The 17,500-nt window shown below is 40.8% G+C and overlaps 2 protein-coding genes across 11 annotated transcripts in view; one reads left to right on the top strand and one right to left on the bottom strand.

Moving 5' to 3' along the window:
* The window catches only part of LOC138033817 (uncharacterized), a 22,184-nt gene that overhangs the window by 244 nt on the left and 4,440 nt on the right, over positions 1-17,500 (top strand). The window contains exons 1-4 of one of the 10 annotated variants that reach the window (XM_068881667.1): positions 333-551; positions 5,315-5,472; positions 12,535-15,189; positions 16,053-17,500. The exon at positions 16,053-17,500 is cut by the window's right edge and continues 4,440 nt beyond it. In XM_068881667.1, coding sequence (XP_068737768.1) covers positions 16,085-17,500 — 1,416 coding nt within the window. In that variant the 5' untranslated portion in view covers positions 333-551; positions 5,315-5,472; positions 12,535-15,189; positions 16,053-16,084. Of the gene's footprint in view, positions 552-2,312; positions 4,044-5,314; positions 5,473-9,575; positions 9,713-12,534; positions 15,190-16,052 lie in introns of those variants that run through there. The other 9 variants (XR_011128670.1, XM_068881665.1, XM_068881668.1 and 6 more) reach the window with 9 other exon arrangements.
* Positions 10,341-11,855, bottom strand: LOC138033462 (uncharacterized). Its single transcript, XM_068881204.1, has one exon. The coding sequence runs from the start codon at positions 11,853-11,855 to the stop codon at positions 10,341-10,343; it is 1,515 nt and encodes a 504-aa protein (XP_068737305.1).

The raw sequence follows: 17,500 nt of genomic DNA on the forward strand, positions 1-17,500 counted from the left end.
CAATTACGTGAATGAGCTATTTATAAAGCAGTTTATAACAACGATAACTGTTTGGTCCCCTGTTTGCTTTCATTTCCGATTTTTCATAGCAATTTACGCCCAATTAAATACAAATAGGAAATATTTTCTGGAAAATAGGATTTTTGCAATGACTGCAAAAATTCTCGTGCGCTCATTGGCTAATTTTTATGGTCTCTAAGCGGACAGACACATAAATTTATAATTTATGCGATAATGACGCAATACTGCTCGCGTCAGATTGAAGTTTCTCCCATTTTTGTCTGGCTTTGTTCTCGTGTTTTGACTTAATTTTGATCCCTCTGCCTTTTTGTTATTGTAAAAAACAAATTGATGTCAGTTTGTTAATTTTATGCTTCTTCTTCCCACTATGTGCTTGTTATACCTCTGGGGGCCTGGACTTGGGGTGGCATTTATTTGGATTACAGTCAGTACCCTTTAGGATACTTGTGCTTACCATGTGACCAGGCTTTCATGTGAGCGTTAATTTGATTCATCTTGACGGTGGTTAAAGCCGTGTTTTTTCATTTGAGGTGAGTTTTATTAATTTTACCGCTCTTAAATGGTTTTCTCTTGGGGCCAGTTGCCTTTATAAGTCACGCGTTATGTTCGATTGGGTTTTTTCTTTCGATTTCGGTTTTGCAAATTTCTTTAATTTTGCTAACACGTGTGCGTAGTCGAATTCGCTAGCTCACCTCCGATCCTACAATTCTTGGGCCGTTCGTTCGTTCGAAGTCTAACTAATGGTGAATTCAAATGAAACCATGTTGTCTCGCAGTGATGAGCGCAAATTTCTATTGCGTCGAGAAGCCTGAAAAATTTTTTTCACTTTCATTTGATTTCATACCCGCAGTGCAATATATGATGTATAATATGTATGAAATTTTCATATATATCTTTCACTCATAATGGTGAATTATTACCATGTTTTTACTTTTACCGTCAAAATTGCTAGTTTTGGAAGCATTTATTCGTAATCCTGCCGTTTTGCCATTCCCAAGCCCAAGGGGCTTTTGGTTCATTTCTTTAGCGCGGAATAATTTCTCCAGCCAAAAAAACAAAAAGAAATTTAGCAAGGCGTCGCGTCTTAATGAGGAAATATGGAGTTAAGGCAAAGACAACGGCAACATCAACGAAAGTGTCAGTCCAAAATTTAACTTGGTGTCATCGCAAGTAGGCTCGATTTCCGCGCTGGCTTATTTCCCGAAACAGCGGCTGGTAATCGAGTCTACATCGCAAGTATTTCGCAATTATTCCGTCTTGTCAATCTTGTACAATACGGGCGAACTATCCTGTAACTGGATGGGTATGAACGATTTTAAAGTAAAAATAGAAAATGAATGGTTGCTTGTTATATTCTCGCGTTTTACCTGCGATCAGGGGTACTTTTCTTTAGAGGGCGGAAAAGGTACGCCTGATACAATATTTCTTAACGAGTCGTCTGCCGCCCACCTGTCAAGAGTATTGTTATCATGTGTCATGCTATAAATGTGAGCTAATCAGATTTTATCGGAAAGTACCTGTACGTTGCGACTCAAGGAAAGACGCGACAAAAACAAAATAGAATCTGCGAGGTCAGACTTTTTATTAATGTGATTTTCCTTCGGTTTGTTGATTCAGATGGAATTCCAAATAACTTACGAAACAACTTAGCGAGAAGTGACCTCGACCACTTTACTTAACAACGCGTAGATTTTTGCGTTCACTTTTGAAAATCAAGCCATCCATGCTGGAATTCTAAACATAACTCTGCTCCCACCAGAATAATCTGTTGCCTGTGGGCGCTTCATGGCGTTTCTGAGTAATGTTTTCAGGTTTTTGGTCTTGTAGATGTGTCCTTTTAAGCCAGTACATGTCTTTTTTTCCTGAACCAGAATGAGTTGCGTGTAATGTTTCTGACATGAGCGACGCCAGTTTCCACAGTATCACATTAACTTTTGCACTTTGGCAAACTCACGCCCACTCCATTCCTCCATCCTATGCATTCATAGATGTGATGATTTGCCTTCTTGTACAAGGCTGTTCTAAATGACGATTACAGGAATAAAACCCAACAATAAGATCGTTTCTTAGAGAATCTGCTACACATTTGCTCAGGTTAAACGATGAACATTTGTAATAAATAAAATAAAATACTAGCTTTTTATGCAGTGTTTAATATGTTCAATATTAATTAATCAAAATAGGCTGGTGCAGTCTGATAAAATGCGATCAAGTTACTGCCTTAAATGCCAATTATCATAGTAATATCTATGCCTAAAGGGAACGTTTTAATTTTATTGTTGAACCACAGTCAATGATTGACAAGTAATGATATTGACCTGTTGCTGTGGAAAGTCCAATAAGGAAAATTTCCTTTTGGCAGAAATTACTGCTTTAGGGCAAACCGAACACTTCAGCCAACTTTACTCAGCTTTTCACAAGCGATTTGTCTTCGCAAACAAACATATTTGAGGTAAGGGCAATGATTTCAGCAGAGTGAACTCGAAAACGCACATGCGACAGTCCGTGATATTAGCTGTAGTTTCTGCTTCGCTTCATTGCTATTTGAATCCTGAAACTAATTCAACAAAGCTATACAGTCTGTGCCTGATAGCATAGCTTTTGATCTGGCTTAATCGAACCAGTTGGGATCACAAGATGTCCATAAGCTTTAGACCAACAAATTTATATTTTGATACTTGCGTACTCATTTGAAAGTTCTCGGAAGTAAATCTTATCTTCTTCTGGTAAAAAAAAATGTTGTTCGGATTCTGCGTGCGCGCGGCGAGAGGGGAATCATTTTCGATTACAGATTTCATTTTCATTCATTGAAACCCGTACATTTGTGAATGAACAAAAAGTACTTTGAAATGGAGTCAAAAGGAGCGAAATGTTCTTCATGACATCATTCGAAGCACCCAACCATGTTTGATTGAGATTACTGACCGCAGTCTCTCTCTCGAGGTCTCTTGGTGAAAAAAGAATCATGACTGAGTTCCAAATTGATTTACCATAACTTATTTGACTACCCAGAGATCAATTACTCAATAAGGAAATAACAGGAAATCAGATGTGGACAGTAACACTTTTTTCGGCATTATTTTCTACATGCATATATTCAAGTAGCTGCAGGGCTCTCAAGGTTTATTATGCATAAAATATTACATCCAAAGATTGAATATTCACTCGTCATCGAAAATGTGTTAATTAAACGAAAAGGCATTCGATTTGCTTGAATTTGGCTGTATTTTTTATCACTCCATTAAAAATGGTGAAGGCTAATGTAACAGGACGTTATAAGTATAAATATGATTAAAGACGCACTGTAAGAGGCTTGGTGCCATAGGCACATGTTATTTGTCAATCAATCAACCGTGGATGCAACTGAGCCATAAGTATAAATGTGATTAAAGACACACTATAAAATGCGTGGTGCTTCATGAGCAGGCGGATCAACCATGGCAATTAACACCACCCGATGAGGTACAGCATAGTTAATCGAGGGACTGGTTATAAAACCTTAGCACCTTCAAAAGCGAGAACAATGTTACCGCAATCGATGTTGAATTGACCGTGACCCTGCACAATCTTTTGTTTTCGCTTCGCACGGGTTTGCAAATTAGCTGCGCATAATTTAATTGAAGGATTTGATTGGAAAAATGGTGTGTTTTGTGCAGGGTGAAGGTCAAAAATGCGGACAAAAACATGAAACAAAGGGACTTGTCGAGTTTCATAACCATCTCCGTGCATTAACTATGGGTACAGTCATTTCATGTACAACACGTACCTCATCCCCACAGCGGCTTCTCGAACAGCTCCATTGTTACGAGCGACGCTGTGGGGATGGGGTAAGTGTTGTACATGAAATGACTGTACCTCATCGGGTGGAGTTAAATTGACCTCGGACCCAAGCTCCGGAGTTTTCCCTTTGGCAGCAATTGCTGCTTTACGGCAAACCATAGTTAAGCCAACAAACTCAGCCTTTCACAGCTGTTACTTCGAGTTTGGACTAAAAAGAATCTTTGCAAACAAACTTATTTGAGGTAAGTGCAATGATTTCAGCTAAGTAAACTTCAAGAGGTTCACGCTAAGCGTAAAGTTAGCGGTAGCTTCTTCATCGTTCAATCATTGCTCCTGAAACTAATTCAACAAATCTATACCGTCTGTGCCTGATAGCTTTTGATCTGGTGTAATTGAACCAGTTGGGGTCATAAGTTGTCCATAAACTGTAAACCTAGCAAATTCATATTTTGATACTAGAAAGCTAATAATTGAGTACTCATTTGCAGGCTCTCAGAAATAAATCTTTTATCTTCTTCTGGTAAAAAAATTGTTGTTCGGATTCTGCGTGCGCGCGGCGATAGGGGAATCATTTTCGATTACAGAATTCATTTTAGATTGAAACCATACATTTGTGAATGAACAAAAATGGGCTTCTAAATGTGTGCTTGTTATTCCTCTGGGGGCCTGGACTTGGGGTGGCATTTATTTGGATTACAGTCAGTACCCTTTAGGATACTTGTGCTTACCATATGACCACGCTTTCATGTGAGCGTTAATTCGATTCATCTTGACGGTGGTTAAACCGTGTCTTTTCATTCGAGGTGAGTTTTATTAATTTTACCTCCCTTAAATAGTTTTCTCTTGGGGCCAGTTGTGTTTATAAGTCACGCGTTATGTGGTGTAAACCGGGCTGAAAAGTATGCCTGATCGCAGGTTAATTCTCGCGTTGTCGTCAAAACCAATAGTTCGGTGATTTCACTTTGTTGTTTTGTGGAATACGGCAAAGAAAGGCACGGAAGTTCGTGTTGCACGTGCAGCACGATTATTTTTCCTTTTATAACCAATGATATTCTTGCTTTCTGACGTTGTCGTTTCCGTAGCCGTTGCATAAACTCCGTAATAGGCGGTTTGTAACCAATTTCTTGGGACACAGTTGACAACGCTTCAATGTACAATTGCTGGAGGACGAACAAAAGCAGCTAATGAGAGATATTTTGTTTTCGTCCACCAACATAGCGGTGATGACGTAACGTGAAAACCACCTATAGGGAGCGTTAGCAACGACAACTGCAACGGCAACAAGAACGTCACACATTTGCATTTTTAGTGAGCAAAAGCAATAGCTTTGTACAATCTGCAAGTGCATCTTTTCATTTTTGTCTATTTTTGTCTATTTCTTTGCCGTCGTCAGCAAAACAACGTGAAATGACCAAATGTATGCACATTTCTAATTCACAAAAAGAGTGTTAAGTTTGCCGTTTCTCAGCAGGTCAATGTCATAACAAGTAAGCTCATGGTTTCCTTTTTGCAGAGTCTCTTTTCGATCACAAACGGAGCAAGAGACCGTGAGCAATGGCCGTCAAAAGTCATCCCCTCCAACAACCGTGCGGGGAGAAATTTCTGTTCAACAGCCATTCCATTTCCATGTTTTCACTAAAGGTTCTCGACACCGAGGCTTAGGGTATGGAGGTATATCTATGACAAAATTCAATGATCAGTATTTGAAATAAAATCGTCCAAATCATTAATGCATCAATCCAAATCTGGATGGCAACGAGCCGATTTTGCAAATGGCCATCACGGAAAGAGACATAACGCCGAGAGGCATAACGCGAAAGGCATAACGCAAATAGCCATAACGCAAAAGAGGCATAACGCAAAGAGGCATCACGCAAATAGGCATAACGCGAATAGGCATAACGCAAGTAGGCATCACGCAAAAAGGCATGACGCAAAGACGCATAACGCAAATGGCCATAGCGCAAAAAGGATAACGCAATGAGGCATAACGCAGAGGCATAACTTAAACAGGAAGAAAAAGTTCGATAGCGATTATATGTTCTTTTCCTTGAACAATCATTTGACGTGTTTTGTAGAGCTGAAATTATTTGCGGAGTACACAGCTAGTCTCCATTCTTCAAAGGGCCTTTGTACCATATCCTCAATGCATACTCATTACCTCATCGCATAAGATTAAGTTATGGGAAGAGTCCGCGACTGATGAGGCAGTAGGCATGCAACGAGGATAAGAGCATGTAGGAGCTTGGTCAACCTCCACCATGGGAGGCGGGTGGGTCGCAAAAGACGACTGTCTTTGTGGAGTACAGGACGCAAAGACTACGCTCCAAGCGGAGTGACCAAATTTAAACTCGAAATGGCGCAAAGCATCACTGACGCTATTAGCACGGGCGGAAACGGGGGAATGTGATGGAATAACGGCGTGTTTTGCAATGAGCCAATTAATTATGCAGTGAGAATAGTACCATATCCTCACTGCATACTCATTACCTCATCGCATAAGATTAAGTTATGGGAAGAGTCCGCACCTGCCCTCGCCACCACGACAACAACTCATAAATTGTCAAACAACACGGGTACCAAACGTTTCCAACATGACTCCCCTTTAATTCTCCCCATTACTCAAATTCCTCTTAATAACCATAATTCTAAACGGTACTCCAAAAAAAAAGAGAAACGTAACTGCTCGATGTTAGCCAGGTCCGTTGAAGCAACGACCATACTCGGCGAAGGAAGGGGGCCACGAAAGGGAAGGTCCCCTGCCTTATACTACACACGGGGATATCACCGGAAGGAGGAGCAAGAGCACTACCTTTGGAATAAAATGAAACAGGACCCTATAAAGAAAAGGGAGAAATTTGATACACGAAAAAAAAAAACGCGGAAATAAGCCAAAAGCAGGGGAACCACCCCTTCGTTGACCCCGAGCTCCAAACTAGGTCCGAAATTGAGACACAGAGCAGGCCCCCCCACCAAGGTCAACGAAGAAAGTGAGTGAAATGGGGTGAAAAAGAAAACGTTAAACAAACTAATGCGAGAACAAAAATTTATTGTAAACTGAGGCATAAGAGACTATTGTCCAACACGACCGCGACCAAACTGTCGGCCCGCTTGTGGGGCACGGCACGCCCGAGCGATATGTCCCCATCTTAAGCACCTGAAGCACTGAACCTGGGCACGGCCAGGGTAGCAGGCTGGCCTGCGCATTGCAGAACCAGGACGAACAGGCATGGGAGGTGGAGGTGCCTTTCCGACTCCCTTTAAAATCGCGTTTGCGTCTTTGGCCACCTTTGCTCGCACGGGATCCCCCAACAATCCCAGAAAAAGACGCTGAAGCTGTTGGTCATCCACAACATCCGACCTGGTCTTTATCTCATCCAAAGCGGCAGCGTACTCATCGGCTTTTTGGGGGTTCTCGTTTCTGGCCAAACGCAACAACCACTGTAAGAGCTCAACCGCCTCATACTTGTCAAACATCGCTTGCTGGTCGATTTATATAACGACGAAGCGCAGCCAAGGCTGACTCAGAACTGTCTAGAGTCCTAAGGCGTTCCAAGGAAATGACCTTTTCCTCTAATACTCTAATGCGATCGGCAGCCTATCATGAAAAAGAAAACACACTTGAGGCTATTGTCTTCACCAGCGACATGCCCCAACGTTCTCCAAAAATAATTAACCTAAAAGGTCACTAACTGGTGGCATACCAAACATTCCACACCGAAGGAGAGCATAATAAAACAAACAGTGCAAGAAAACAATAACATCCTGCGTCATAATATCGCCGTAACCCGCGGCAAAGCGTAACACTGAAAATTTTTAAGCGCAACCATACAAATGAAGCTATACATAGACCGCGCAAAACTGTCTCAACTGGCGGAAATTCTTAAGTTATAATAAGTACACTGATTGCAACGTCTACCGAGGATATGCCTTCGCCAGTAAAAACTAGCGGTATACCAAGCAAACAAACGCTCCAAAAAACTCTTCACTGGTGGAATACTGATTTGAACTGAACGCAACACTGCCCTCACCAGTGGAAATCCATAAATCATGTGCAACTTGTAAGATCTATGCCACGAGCTGCCTTCGCCAGTTTAGAAAATCTAGCGTTGCACCAAATTACGAATATTGTACCAAACCCCTTCACTGGTGGAATACCAAATTAGAACACACACAAAACTGACTTCACCAGTGGAAACCCATAATATTTAAGCACACACATGTCCTAAATACCATCGCCAAAAAGAAACTAGCGGGCTGCTCCACACTAAATTGTAACGCCGGAGACATGGCACAAACAAGGCTTTTCTTACTCTGTCCGGCACAAGACCCGTCCCACATTAATCATGCCAGAAACTAAGAATTTTCTTAAACACTAAAATAAACAGATACCAAGGCGAAACCCAATATACCGAGGGAAAAAATTGGAACTAGGGAAAACGAGGGGCAGTAAGCAGGTAGACAACAACGCACGAGGCGGTAACACTCCTTGTGAAAAAGTTCAACAAAGCGTGGACAATAAACGGGCTCGTGCTGACAGAATGTTTGTATCGCGCACCAAAACAACACCAAAATCCGTATAAAAATTACGCGACCGAAGACAAAACGCTAACCGGGCTAAGCAGAAAAAAGTCTTCCACGAACGTAGCAAGACTACCCCTACAAAAAGCGAAGCAGAAACAAGAATAAAGTTACCCCTACTGGGGCGGCAGGCGCCGCGGCAGGCTCAGCTATGGGTTCCAACTCTTAGGAAGATTTTGTGCCGGCTCTGCGACTTGCTGCGCTCCAGCAGGAGCCGGAGGGTCAGGAAGGGCATTAAGTTGATCCGCCATGGAAACGGCGGGCTGGTGGTGGTTGACCAAGCGGAAGGTTAATCGCAAAAGACGACTGTCTTTGTGGAGTACAGGACGAAAAGACCACGCTCCAAGCGGAGAGACCAAATTTTAACTCGAAATGGCGCAAAGCATCACTGACGCTATCAGCACGGGCGGAAACGGGGGAATGTGATGGAATAACGGCGTGTGCCATGAGCTAATTAATTATGCAGTGAGAATAGCGTTATGGCTATTTTACGTTATGCCTTTTGTGTTATGAATATTAGCGTTATGCTTTGCTGCGTTATGCCTTTCTGCCTTGTGCCTTTTTACGTTATGGCTCTGCGTTATTCCTCTTTACGTTTTGGCTATTTGCGTTATGCCTTTTTGTGTTATGCCTCTTTATGCTTCAATTCACCCACAAAATGACAAAACTCACTCAGAATGAAATAAGTGCTGTGCTCTGTTCGAAAAGGCAATACAAACAACATGATGGAGAAAAAATGGCTATGTGAAATTTTGCACATAGCCGGTTTATTAAACTCTGAAAATCCAATACAAATACAACTGAAAAATTCATTTAACAAGTATTGCCGGCGAAGGTGAGGGCAATCAACCGCCAAAGACCTTGCAAAGCAAGGGCACGCCCCACCCAAGCACGAATTTCATTCTGGGTAAAGGTATGACATAATATTTAATATGACCAAATTGCGTCCTGCATAATCTGTGCAGATCAAATCAAAAAGCGTTTCCAATGTTGTGCCGCCCCTGCAAGCAACAACATCAGAACAGCTGTCACATTCCATTACGAAACAGATTCTAGAGAGGTTATTCTGATATACTTTTTGAAAGCATCAGATTTCCATCTACCTAGATGCCTAATCCTGTCGTCGGAAACCCCTTGTTCAGCCGCATAAGTAGCAGCACCAATCCTAAAGCTGTGTCCTTTATATCTATCAGGATCCAAGTTGCATAGTCGAATGACTGAGCCAAGCATTTTACTAAATACGCCTCTCAAAACTGGGGACCCATCGTGATTAATAAAAAGTGGGCCATGTGCTATGCCACGAACAGAAGCATAGTCCAAAAATGATTGAACTGGACATGCATTAGGTTGTCTATTCAAAATTATAGAAAAAGGATTTTGATTGTAATTATGTTTATAGCTTATGAATGTAATTATCAAGGAAACCACATTGCCATTCCCATTATGTTTCTTAGAAACGTGATCCAGTTGTAAAAGGTTACCATTGGCACCATCTCGCCTTGACACTGTGATTTCACCGATACGAAGAAATGCAAAAAATGCCATAGTACACATGGCCTTAAACATAAATAATTCATATTGAGAATTACAAAAAATTTTTAAACCGTTCATGATGCGAACTAAAATGGGAAGGGTGATAGGCAACCTTGAGTCTAGTCTGTAACCAATCTTACGGTACCCTTTAAGCATCTCAATAATGTAAAAGGTTTTGGTAGGATCCCGTAGACCTGCCAAGCGATGGAAATACCCAAGGGCAGAAACATAAGTATTTACTGTGGAGGAAGCATATCTACGATCAAATAAATGTGCAACAAATAATGCCAATGTGGCGGGCAACACTGGCAAGGAAAACTGTGAGCTCTGTAAAACACTTAGTTGAAATTCTTCATAAAGCTTCCATGCCCTACGGTACGTTGGTACTGAAGACTTCTGTAAACTAGCAGATAGAAGATCATGAACTATAGATGCCAGTTTTCCGGGAGTAGATGGGATGGGATTGCTGTTGGCATGGGATCCATGTAAGCTGGTGCTAGTTTCCTGAAACGTGCGATCTGCAAACGAGACAGCGCATCCGCAAGAGTGTTCTTAAAACCCGAAATATGCTTGGCTTTAAACAATATATTGTGCCGCAAACAAACTAGCACAAGTTTACGAACAAATATCATTAAAGAAGGATCTCTACAGGTAGACTTATTGATCACATGTACTAGTGCCTCATTATCAGTAAAAAATATAATACACCTGTCCCTAATATGGTCACCCCACAACATTAAACTCAGAACAATTGGGTAAAACTCCAGAATTGCAATATTTAGACCCAACCATTCCTTAGGCCATTCACCATAGCACCAGTGAGAACCAAAGACAGCTCCAAAACCGTGCGCCCCTGCCGCATCAGTAAATAACTGTAGGCTCACACTATTTTCCCATTTTTCATTAAGAAAAAATGATTTACCATTGTATTCTTGAAAAAACTGTTGCCAAGTTAACAAATCAGCCTTCACCTCCTTTGAAACACGAACAAAATAATCCGGTCTTTTGAGGCCAATTGTCAAGTCAATAAGTCGTCTTAAAAAGCAACGGCCTGGAACAACCACTGAACAAGCGAAATTTAGTACCCCGGTAAGCGACTGCAACTCTCTCAATGTTGCCTTCTTCTTTTTTATAAATTCAGTAATCAATTGTTGACATTTCAATAATTTATCTTCAGGTAAGCGTGATTCGCAACGGATAGTGTCTAGTTCCACACCTGCAAATGTCAAAATTGTAGATGGGCCAAATGTTTTTTCAGGTGCCATGGGAATGCCTAAAAAATCACATAATTCTAAGAAGAGTCTAAGACTTCTAGAACACTGACTTTCTGTTGTCTGAATGAGGAGAAAATCGTCTAGCAAGTGAATAAGGTTAGCTATACCGAGCTTATCCTGCGCAATCCACTCAACAGCTGTACTAAAATTTTCAAAGGTTTTACACGAGCTGGAGCACCCCATAGGCATGCATTTATCATAATAATATTGACCACTCCACTTCATGCCTAAAAGATGATAATCTTGAGGATTAATGGGTAAAATTCTGAAAGCACTTTTAATATCGGTTTTAGCCAAATATGAACCGACACCTGATTGTTTAATCTTTTTAATAGCAAGGTCAATATTAGCATATTGAACACTGGAATGTTCATGGGATATTCCATCATTTACTGATTTACCCTTGGGATATGAAAGATGATGTATCAGACGAAATTCCCCTGGGGTTTTCTTCGGAACAATACCCAGGGGTGACACTCTGAAAACAGGAAAGGGTGGAGTATCAAATGGTCCAGCCAACCTATGGGCTTCCAGCTCCTTAGCTAATTTTTGATCAACTACTTGGGGCTGTTGTCGTGCAGATAACAAATTAGGAGATTCATAAGATCTACTTTGACCAACAGAAAAGAGATGAAATCCATACTTAAATCCATCTATTAAAAACATTCGCTTTTGAAAGTTGTACCCGTCGAGCAAAAACTCAAGGCGGTTTACCTTTACTGGTGTTGGGAGCGGTAGAATTGGCAGCAACAGGTTTTCCATTGAAGTTACGAAAATTATGGCAATTTATCATTTGATGAGTCTTTTGACATAATGGGCATGAATGCTTGAAATTACATCCAACACATTTTAAGCCCTTATGATACTTCCAGCAATAACCCTTAGGAACTCGAAAGCCTGACTTCGATTCACCCTCAGATCTCTTTAGCAGTGAATAATTGTTTCTGGATGGCTGGGATCTAATCCACAACTCCCAATGCACTGCACCCCAAAAATATGCTTTGGGGTCTTTATGTCGGAGATATCGAAAGTTCTCGTCATAGTATCGCCAGTTATATCCTCTTGCTGCCAAATCCCTAATAATTTCACTATACTTCATCAAAAAGGGGGCTTCAACAGGATACTTCTGTGTGTAGACACCCACAAAAATTTGATAGGCTGTGACCCACATTTCAATTGAATTGATATGTTTTGACTTTTGATTTGGCTCCAATATGATGCGTGGTTGGTCATTTGATGATGCCATGTCATTTGAAAGGCATAGATGGAAACTGTCATGGTCCTTCTTATTATTTAAGAGCAATCCAAAATCGACATATTCATGGGCCCATATTTTTCTTTTTAGTCTATCAGAAACTGACATGTCAATGGGGATGTCTGTTGATACAAAAACATCTTTTGGCTTAGACATTAAACTGGTGCTTTCTGACAAGCCCTCCAACACAGTCGCAATCGACCCCTGTACAGTTGCGTCTGCTGTGCTAGCCTGATCTGAACTATTTGAAATTTCAGAAGTATTAACCTGGGAACCACTTAATGCATTGATGACTGGTTCAGCGTCAACCGACCCCTGTACAGCTGAGGCTGTCCCAGGCAATGAAGCATTACCAGTACCTGCATTATCAGTGGACCGTGTATTTTGTAATTTTTGTAATACTGCATTTGTCACCCTTTCAATTAAGTCGTCAATGCCAGCATACGGAGGATTTGATGGGCCTGGGAGCTGATTTGCTTGTTCTTCATTCACCTCAATCCGTCTACGGCGAATAGCTGGCTGTTGCTCGGACTCTTGCAAAACAGTAGTTTTTCTTTTAACTCTAGCTGATACCCGACGAGACATCCTGAAACATAAAATAACTCACCACCAGTATACATGTAAGCCAGAAACATGTAGTAAACATTTCCGAAATATATAACATGCCTGTTTTATGGTACCATAAAGAAGAACCTTCCAATAACCTTTGTTTGGAAAAAATAAAATTGCATAGCACCAAGCCTATGGCTTGAACAAAAAACACATACACTTCATGGTACAAACAATGCAACAGGACATCACAACATGAACTATGGCAGGGATGGCTTGGCAGCCTACACACGTCGCCAGAAGATATAAATAGCCTGTCCCTATAAATGCCATAAACAAACATTCCAACAACCTCTGGTTGGACAAAAACAAAAAAGACCAAGCCTGTAGTTTGGCCAAAACCATACACTGCATTGTACAAACTCAAACTTACACAATGAAAAAGACTTCAAAACGTGAACATGTACATGAACTATGGCAGGGATGGCTTGGCAGACTACATATGTCGCCGAAACACATAGTAAAAAATGCCTTTCCCTATGATGCCACAAAAACCTTCCAACAACCTCTGGTTGGACAAAAAACAGAAAGACCAAAACCATGTTGGTCACAAATCCATGCCGAAGCATGTCACAAAAACATAATTACAGTATAAGAACATTCCAACAACCTCTGATTGGATACAAGTGAAAAAACAATCAATGTAGATTGGTCAAAAACCAACACTGCATGGCACAAAAAGTACGTCAGTTTGTAATTTATGATTGAAATACAATCACAGTTTTATTCACATCGAAATGACCATAAGCTCACATTTGATTTGAGTTTTCGGCTGAAATTAAAAATTGCTTTTTAACGATTTTGATAATATCGATATTGCCAACTACATAAACCCCTCAAAATGAAGCGGAAGATTGGCAAAAAATGTATTTTTCATGAGCATTATTCACTCTAACTTAATCAAAATGTTAACAGCCTTTAGAATTGCACCTCGGTAACTTCTATAAAGTAAATACTGGCCACAAGGATTTAAGTGAACTCCGTCCTCCAACAAGAAATCATGGCTTGATGAATCCAAACTCTTATGTCGCCATACAAACATTCTGGGGCGGTCGATGACTACACTTAAATAACGATTTAACACTTCTACCTTCTTATTAAACATTGGCTCAACTCGCTTAATCACGAGACAAACTCCAACTACCTTAACAGAGAAATGGTTCAACAACAACTCGACTAATTCGTCAATTTGAGAACCAACCGTTTCTGGTGGTGCATTACAGAGGTCATTGGTACCTATTTCTAAGATTACAACATCTGGTGCAAAGCGGGAGACATTCGCTACGTCAAATTGCTTAATTTTCTTAACCGTCCTTCCGCCAACACCAAATAAACGGACCTTAACATCATCAAGGTCGAAGTTGATTTTGGCACGATCGTCAAAATGATTCTCCAAGTCACCACTGAGACGTCGAACGAAAGAATGACCAAGTATCATTACTTTCGGGACACACAAAGCCATTTTGGACTGAAAGGAAATAATTAATTGAAAAATCAGATCGCTCGCGTGCACAAAAATTTAAGAGATGCGACACCATCCAGAAATGTTGTTAAAATGGTTAAGAGTCATTAAAAACCACTCGGAAGGTGAAAAAGGGGTTGCAAGCTACGGCCATCGATGCGAACAAACTATGAACCAGATAAAAAGACAACTAAATTATCACACTAAAGAGAGAAGAAACTCACCTGTTCACCTGCTGAGGAAAAATTTTTTGTGTGTCGACGAGATCAAGAACGCGACATCCTTTATACGACGATCAATAAATACGACATTATCTTAAGACGCCATCTTGAATTCAAAATTCAAATCAGTACCCTCGATTCCATGTTTTCTAGCCTCTTTCCACGTTAATGTATTCATAAGCTACGTAAGGCTAAATTGTCGCATAAAATTTTATTTGAAGGCAAATAATGCATGTGTTATGCCTCTTTCCGTGGTGGCCATTTGCAGAATCGGCTTGTTGCCATTCAGCTTTGGTTTGATGCATTCATGATTTGGACGATTTTATTTCAAATACTGATCATTGAATTTTGTCATAGATATACCTCCATATTAGGGTTTTCATTGAGAAGTGCGTTACTTAAGGACAGTAAGAAAACTGTGATGGTAAAGCTAAGAGATTAAATACGAAAAAAGTGAGTCAAATAAACACGAAGAGACCCACTGTAAAAGACGTCGTGCCATAGCGGATGATTTGTCAATCAATCAAACATATATACAACCAAGCTACAAGTGTAAATGTGATTAAAGACGCACTGTAAAAGGCGTGGTGCCATAGGCACATCCGGATGATTTATCAATCAATCAACCGTGGACGTAACCCAGCTAGAAATATGTGATTAAAGACGCACTATGTAAGGCGTGGTGCCATAGGCACATGCGGATGATTTATCAATCAATCAATCGTAGATGCAACCGAGCTATAAATATAAATGTGATTAAAGACGCGCTATGAAAGGCGTGGTGCCATAGGCACATGCAAATGATTTGTGGATATTTAGCATGATGGACCCACATTCTGAGAAGTGGTTGCCTCTAATTAAACCGCGGTTGCAAACAATCGTATTGCCAAAAGGGCTGTACGCAGCTCTTTAATTCGCCGCTTTTCTATTTTGGCAATGGCCAACCTTGTTAGCGCGAACCAGCAATTAGACTAGACTCTTTAGTAGAGTGTTTCTACTTGTCTTACGTAGAGATCACGTTTACTTATATTAATATTTAACAACAAGTCATTGAAAAGATCTGCTAGCAGTCTGCCTTTCAAAACGAGGAAAAGTATGAAGTGTTTCTGATGATCATATCATGATACTTGTCGCATTAAGGACAATTGAAATCATTTTTTAAAGAAATATTTCCACTTTGACTCGCTTTGAAAAAAGTTATAAGGTAACTTTAAAAGCTTTTGGCTTTTGTACTCCTTACTGTTATCGAGGAAACTTTTAAGAATATATCAAAGAGATTTCATACAGCAAATTAACTTTGCAAACTCATTTTCCAGAAGGACTGATTGAAAGCTGAACATCACTGATCATGGCGTCTGGTGCGGAATTCACTGAAGAACAACTCAATTACTTCAGGATCTGCTTCATCACCACATATGTAATAACTGAGGGTCTGCGGACAATCTTTAAACAAGAATGGGACAGTCGCTACAAGGCAACACTGGGAGAATGGAAAGACCAGCGTAAGAATGGACAGGACTTTAAATACCTGCAGTCATCAACAGCCCGAAAAAGAAATGCAAAGCTTTTGAAAACCATGGTTAATGGCAACACAGCAAAATGGGATTGTACCATGCTCTTTTACGGGATCCTTTACTCTGATTGTTTCAGGAGTTCCCTAGACCGTGACATCCGTTCTAGCGTGGATGGTTTAAGAAATTTTCGAAATAAAGTTTTCGCTCATTTGCAACAGGGCAGTCTCACGAAGCTAGAGTTTCAAAATGCTGTAGGAAAAGTATTGGTTGCCTTTCAAAAACTTGGCCTCTCCGATGTGAAGATTAAGGAAGTTACAAACCAAACGAGTTTTCCGACAAGCGAGTTGACGAAAGTACGCCAACAAGTTGATGATTTGAAAGACGAACTCAAAGAAACAGAACGGTGTCGAAAGATCCTTGAAGAGCAGTTGCAGCGTGAAGCTCCTCCGTTTTGCGTTCTTCCTCCCAAGCCATCGCATCACGTTGCCAGACGAAATCGTGAGGTGTTGGAAATGGATCAGAAGCTAAAGCGACTAAAGGAAGCCAACGAGAACTGTTTAAGTTACCTGTATATCTCAGGAAACCCGGGAAGCGGCAAATCTCAGTTAGCTGCCCTCGTCGCGGAGAAGTGGTTTGACGAAGAAACAAGCGACGCAAGCACAAAGACATTTGTAATGACTCTAGATGCGCAGAACCTGGATTCACTGTTGGAATCGTACTACTCTTTTGCTCGACATTTAAGGTGTCCGGAAGATGCCTTATCGGACATAATGAAGAATAAAGATATGGATTCAAAGAAGAAAATCGCAAATATTAAGTCCTTAATTAGCACCAAAGTGGAGCTTTACTCTTCTTGGCTGTTGATAGTGGACAATGTTGTGAGATTGAATGAAATAAGTCATCATTTGCCACAAACAAGGAACTCGAGCTGGTGTAAAGGGCATGTGTTAATAACCTCTCAAGACAAAGCTGCTATACCTTCAGAGACGTGTTCCATATCAGTAAGCGAAGGTATGATGCTATCTGACGCTCTTACTTTATTAGCCTTCATCTCGGGCATCGCTGACGATGACACCGCAAAAGAAGTTGCTGAGGCATTAGATTATCAACCCCTCGCCTTGGCAAGCGCAGCGACATTTGTGCGACTTGCGCGAGAAAAAAAAGCATCCTCCTTCGGCTGGAAAGAGTATCTCCAGAAGCTTTCTGAGGGCCAGCGTGCTATTACTGAGTCCTTTCTTGCCGACCGCAAT

Source organism: Montipora capricornis, chromosome 14, assembly GCF_036669925.1.
Source record: "Montipora capricornis isolate CH-2021 chromosome 14, ASM3666992v2, whole genome shotgun sequence".
Classification (NCBI taxonomy): domain Eukaryota; kingdom Metazoa; phylum Cnidaria; class Anthozoa; order Scleractinia; family Acroporidae; genus Montipora; species Montipora capricornis.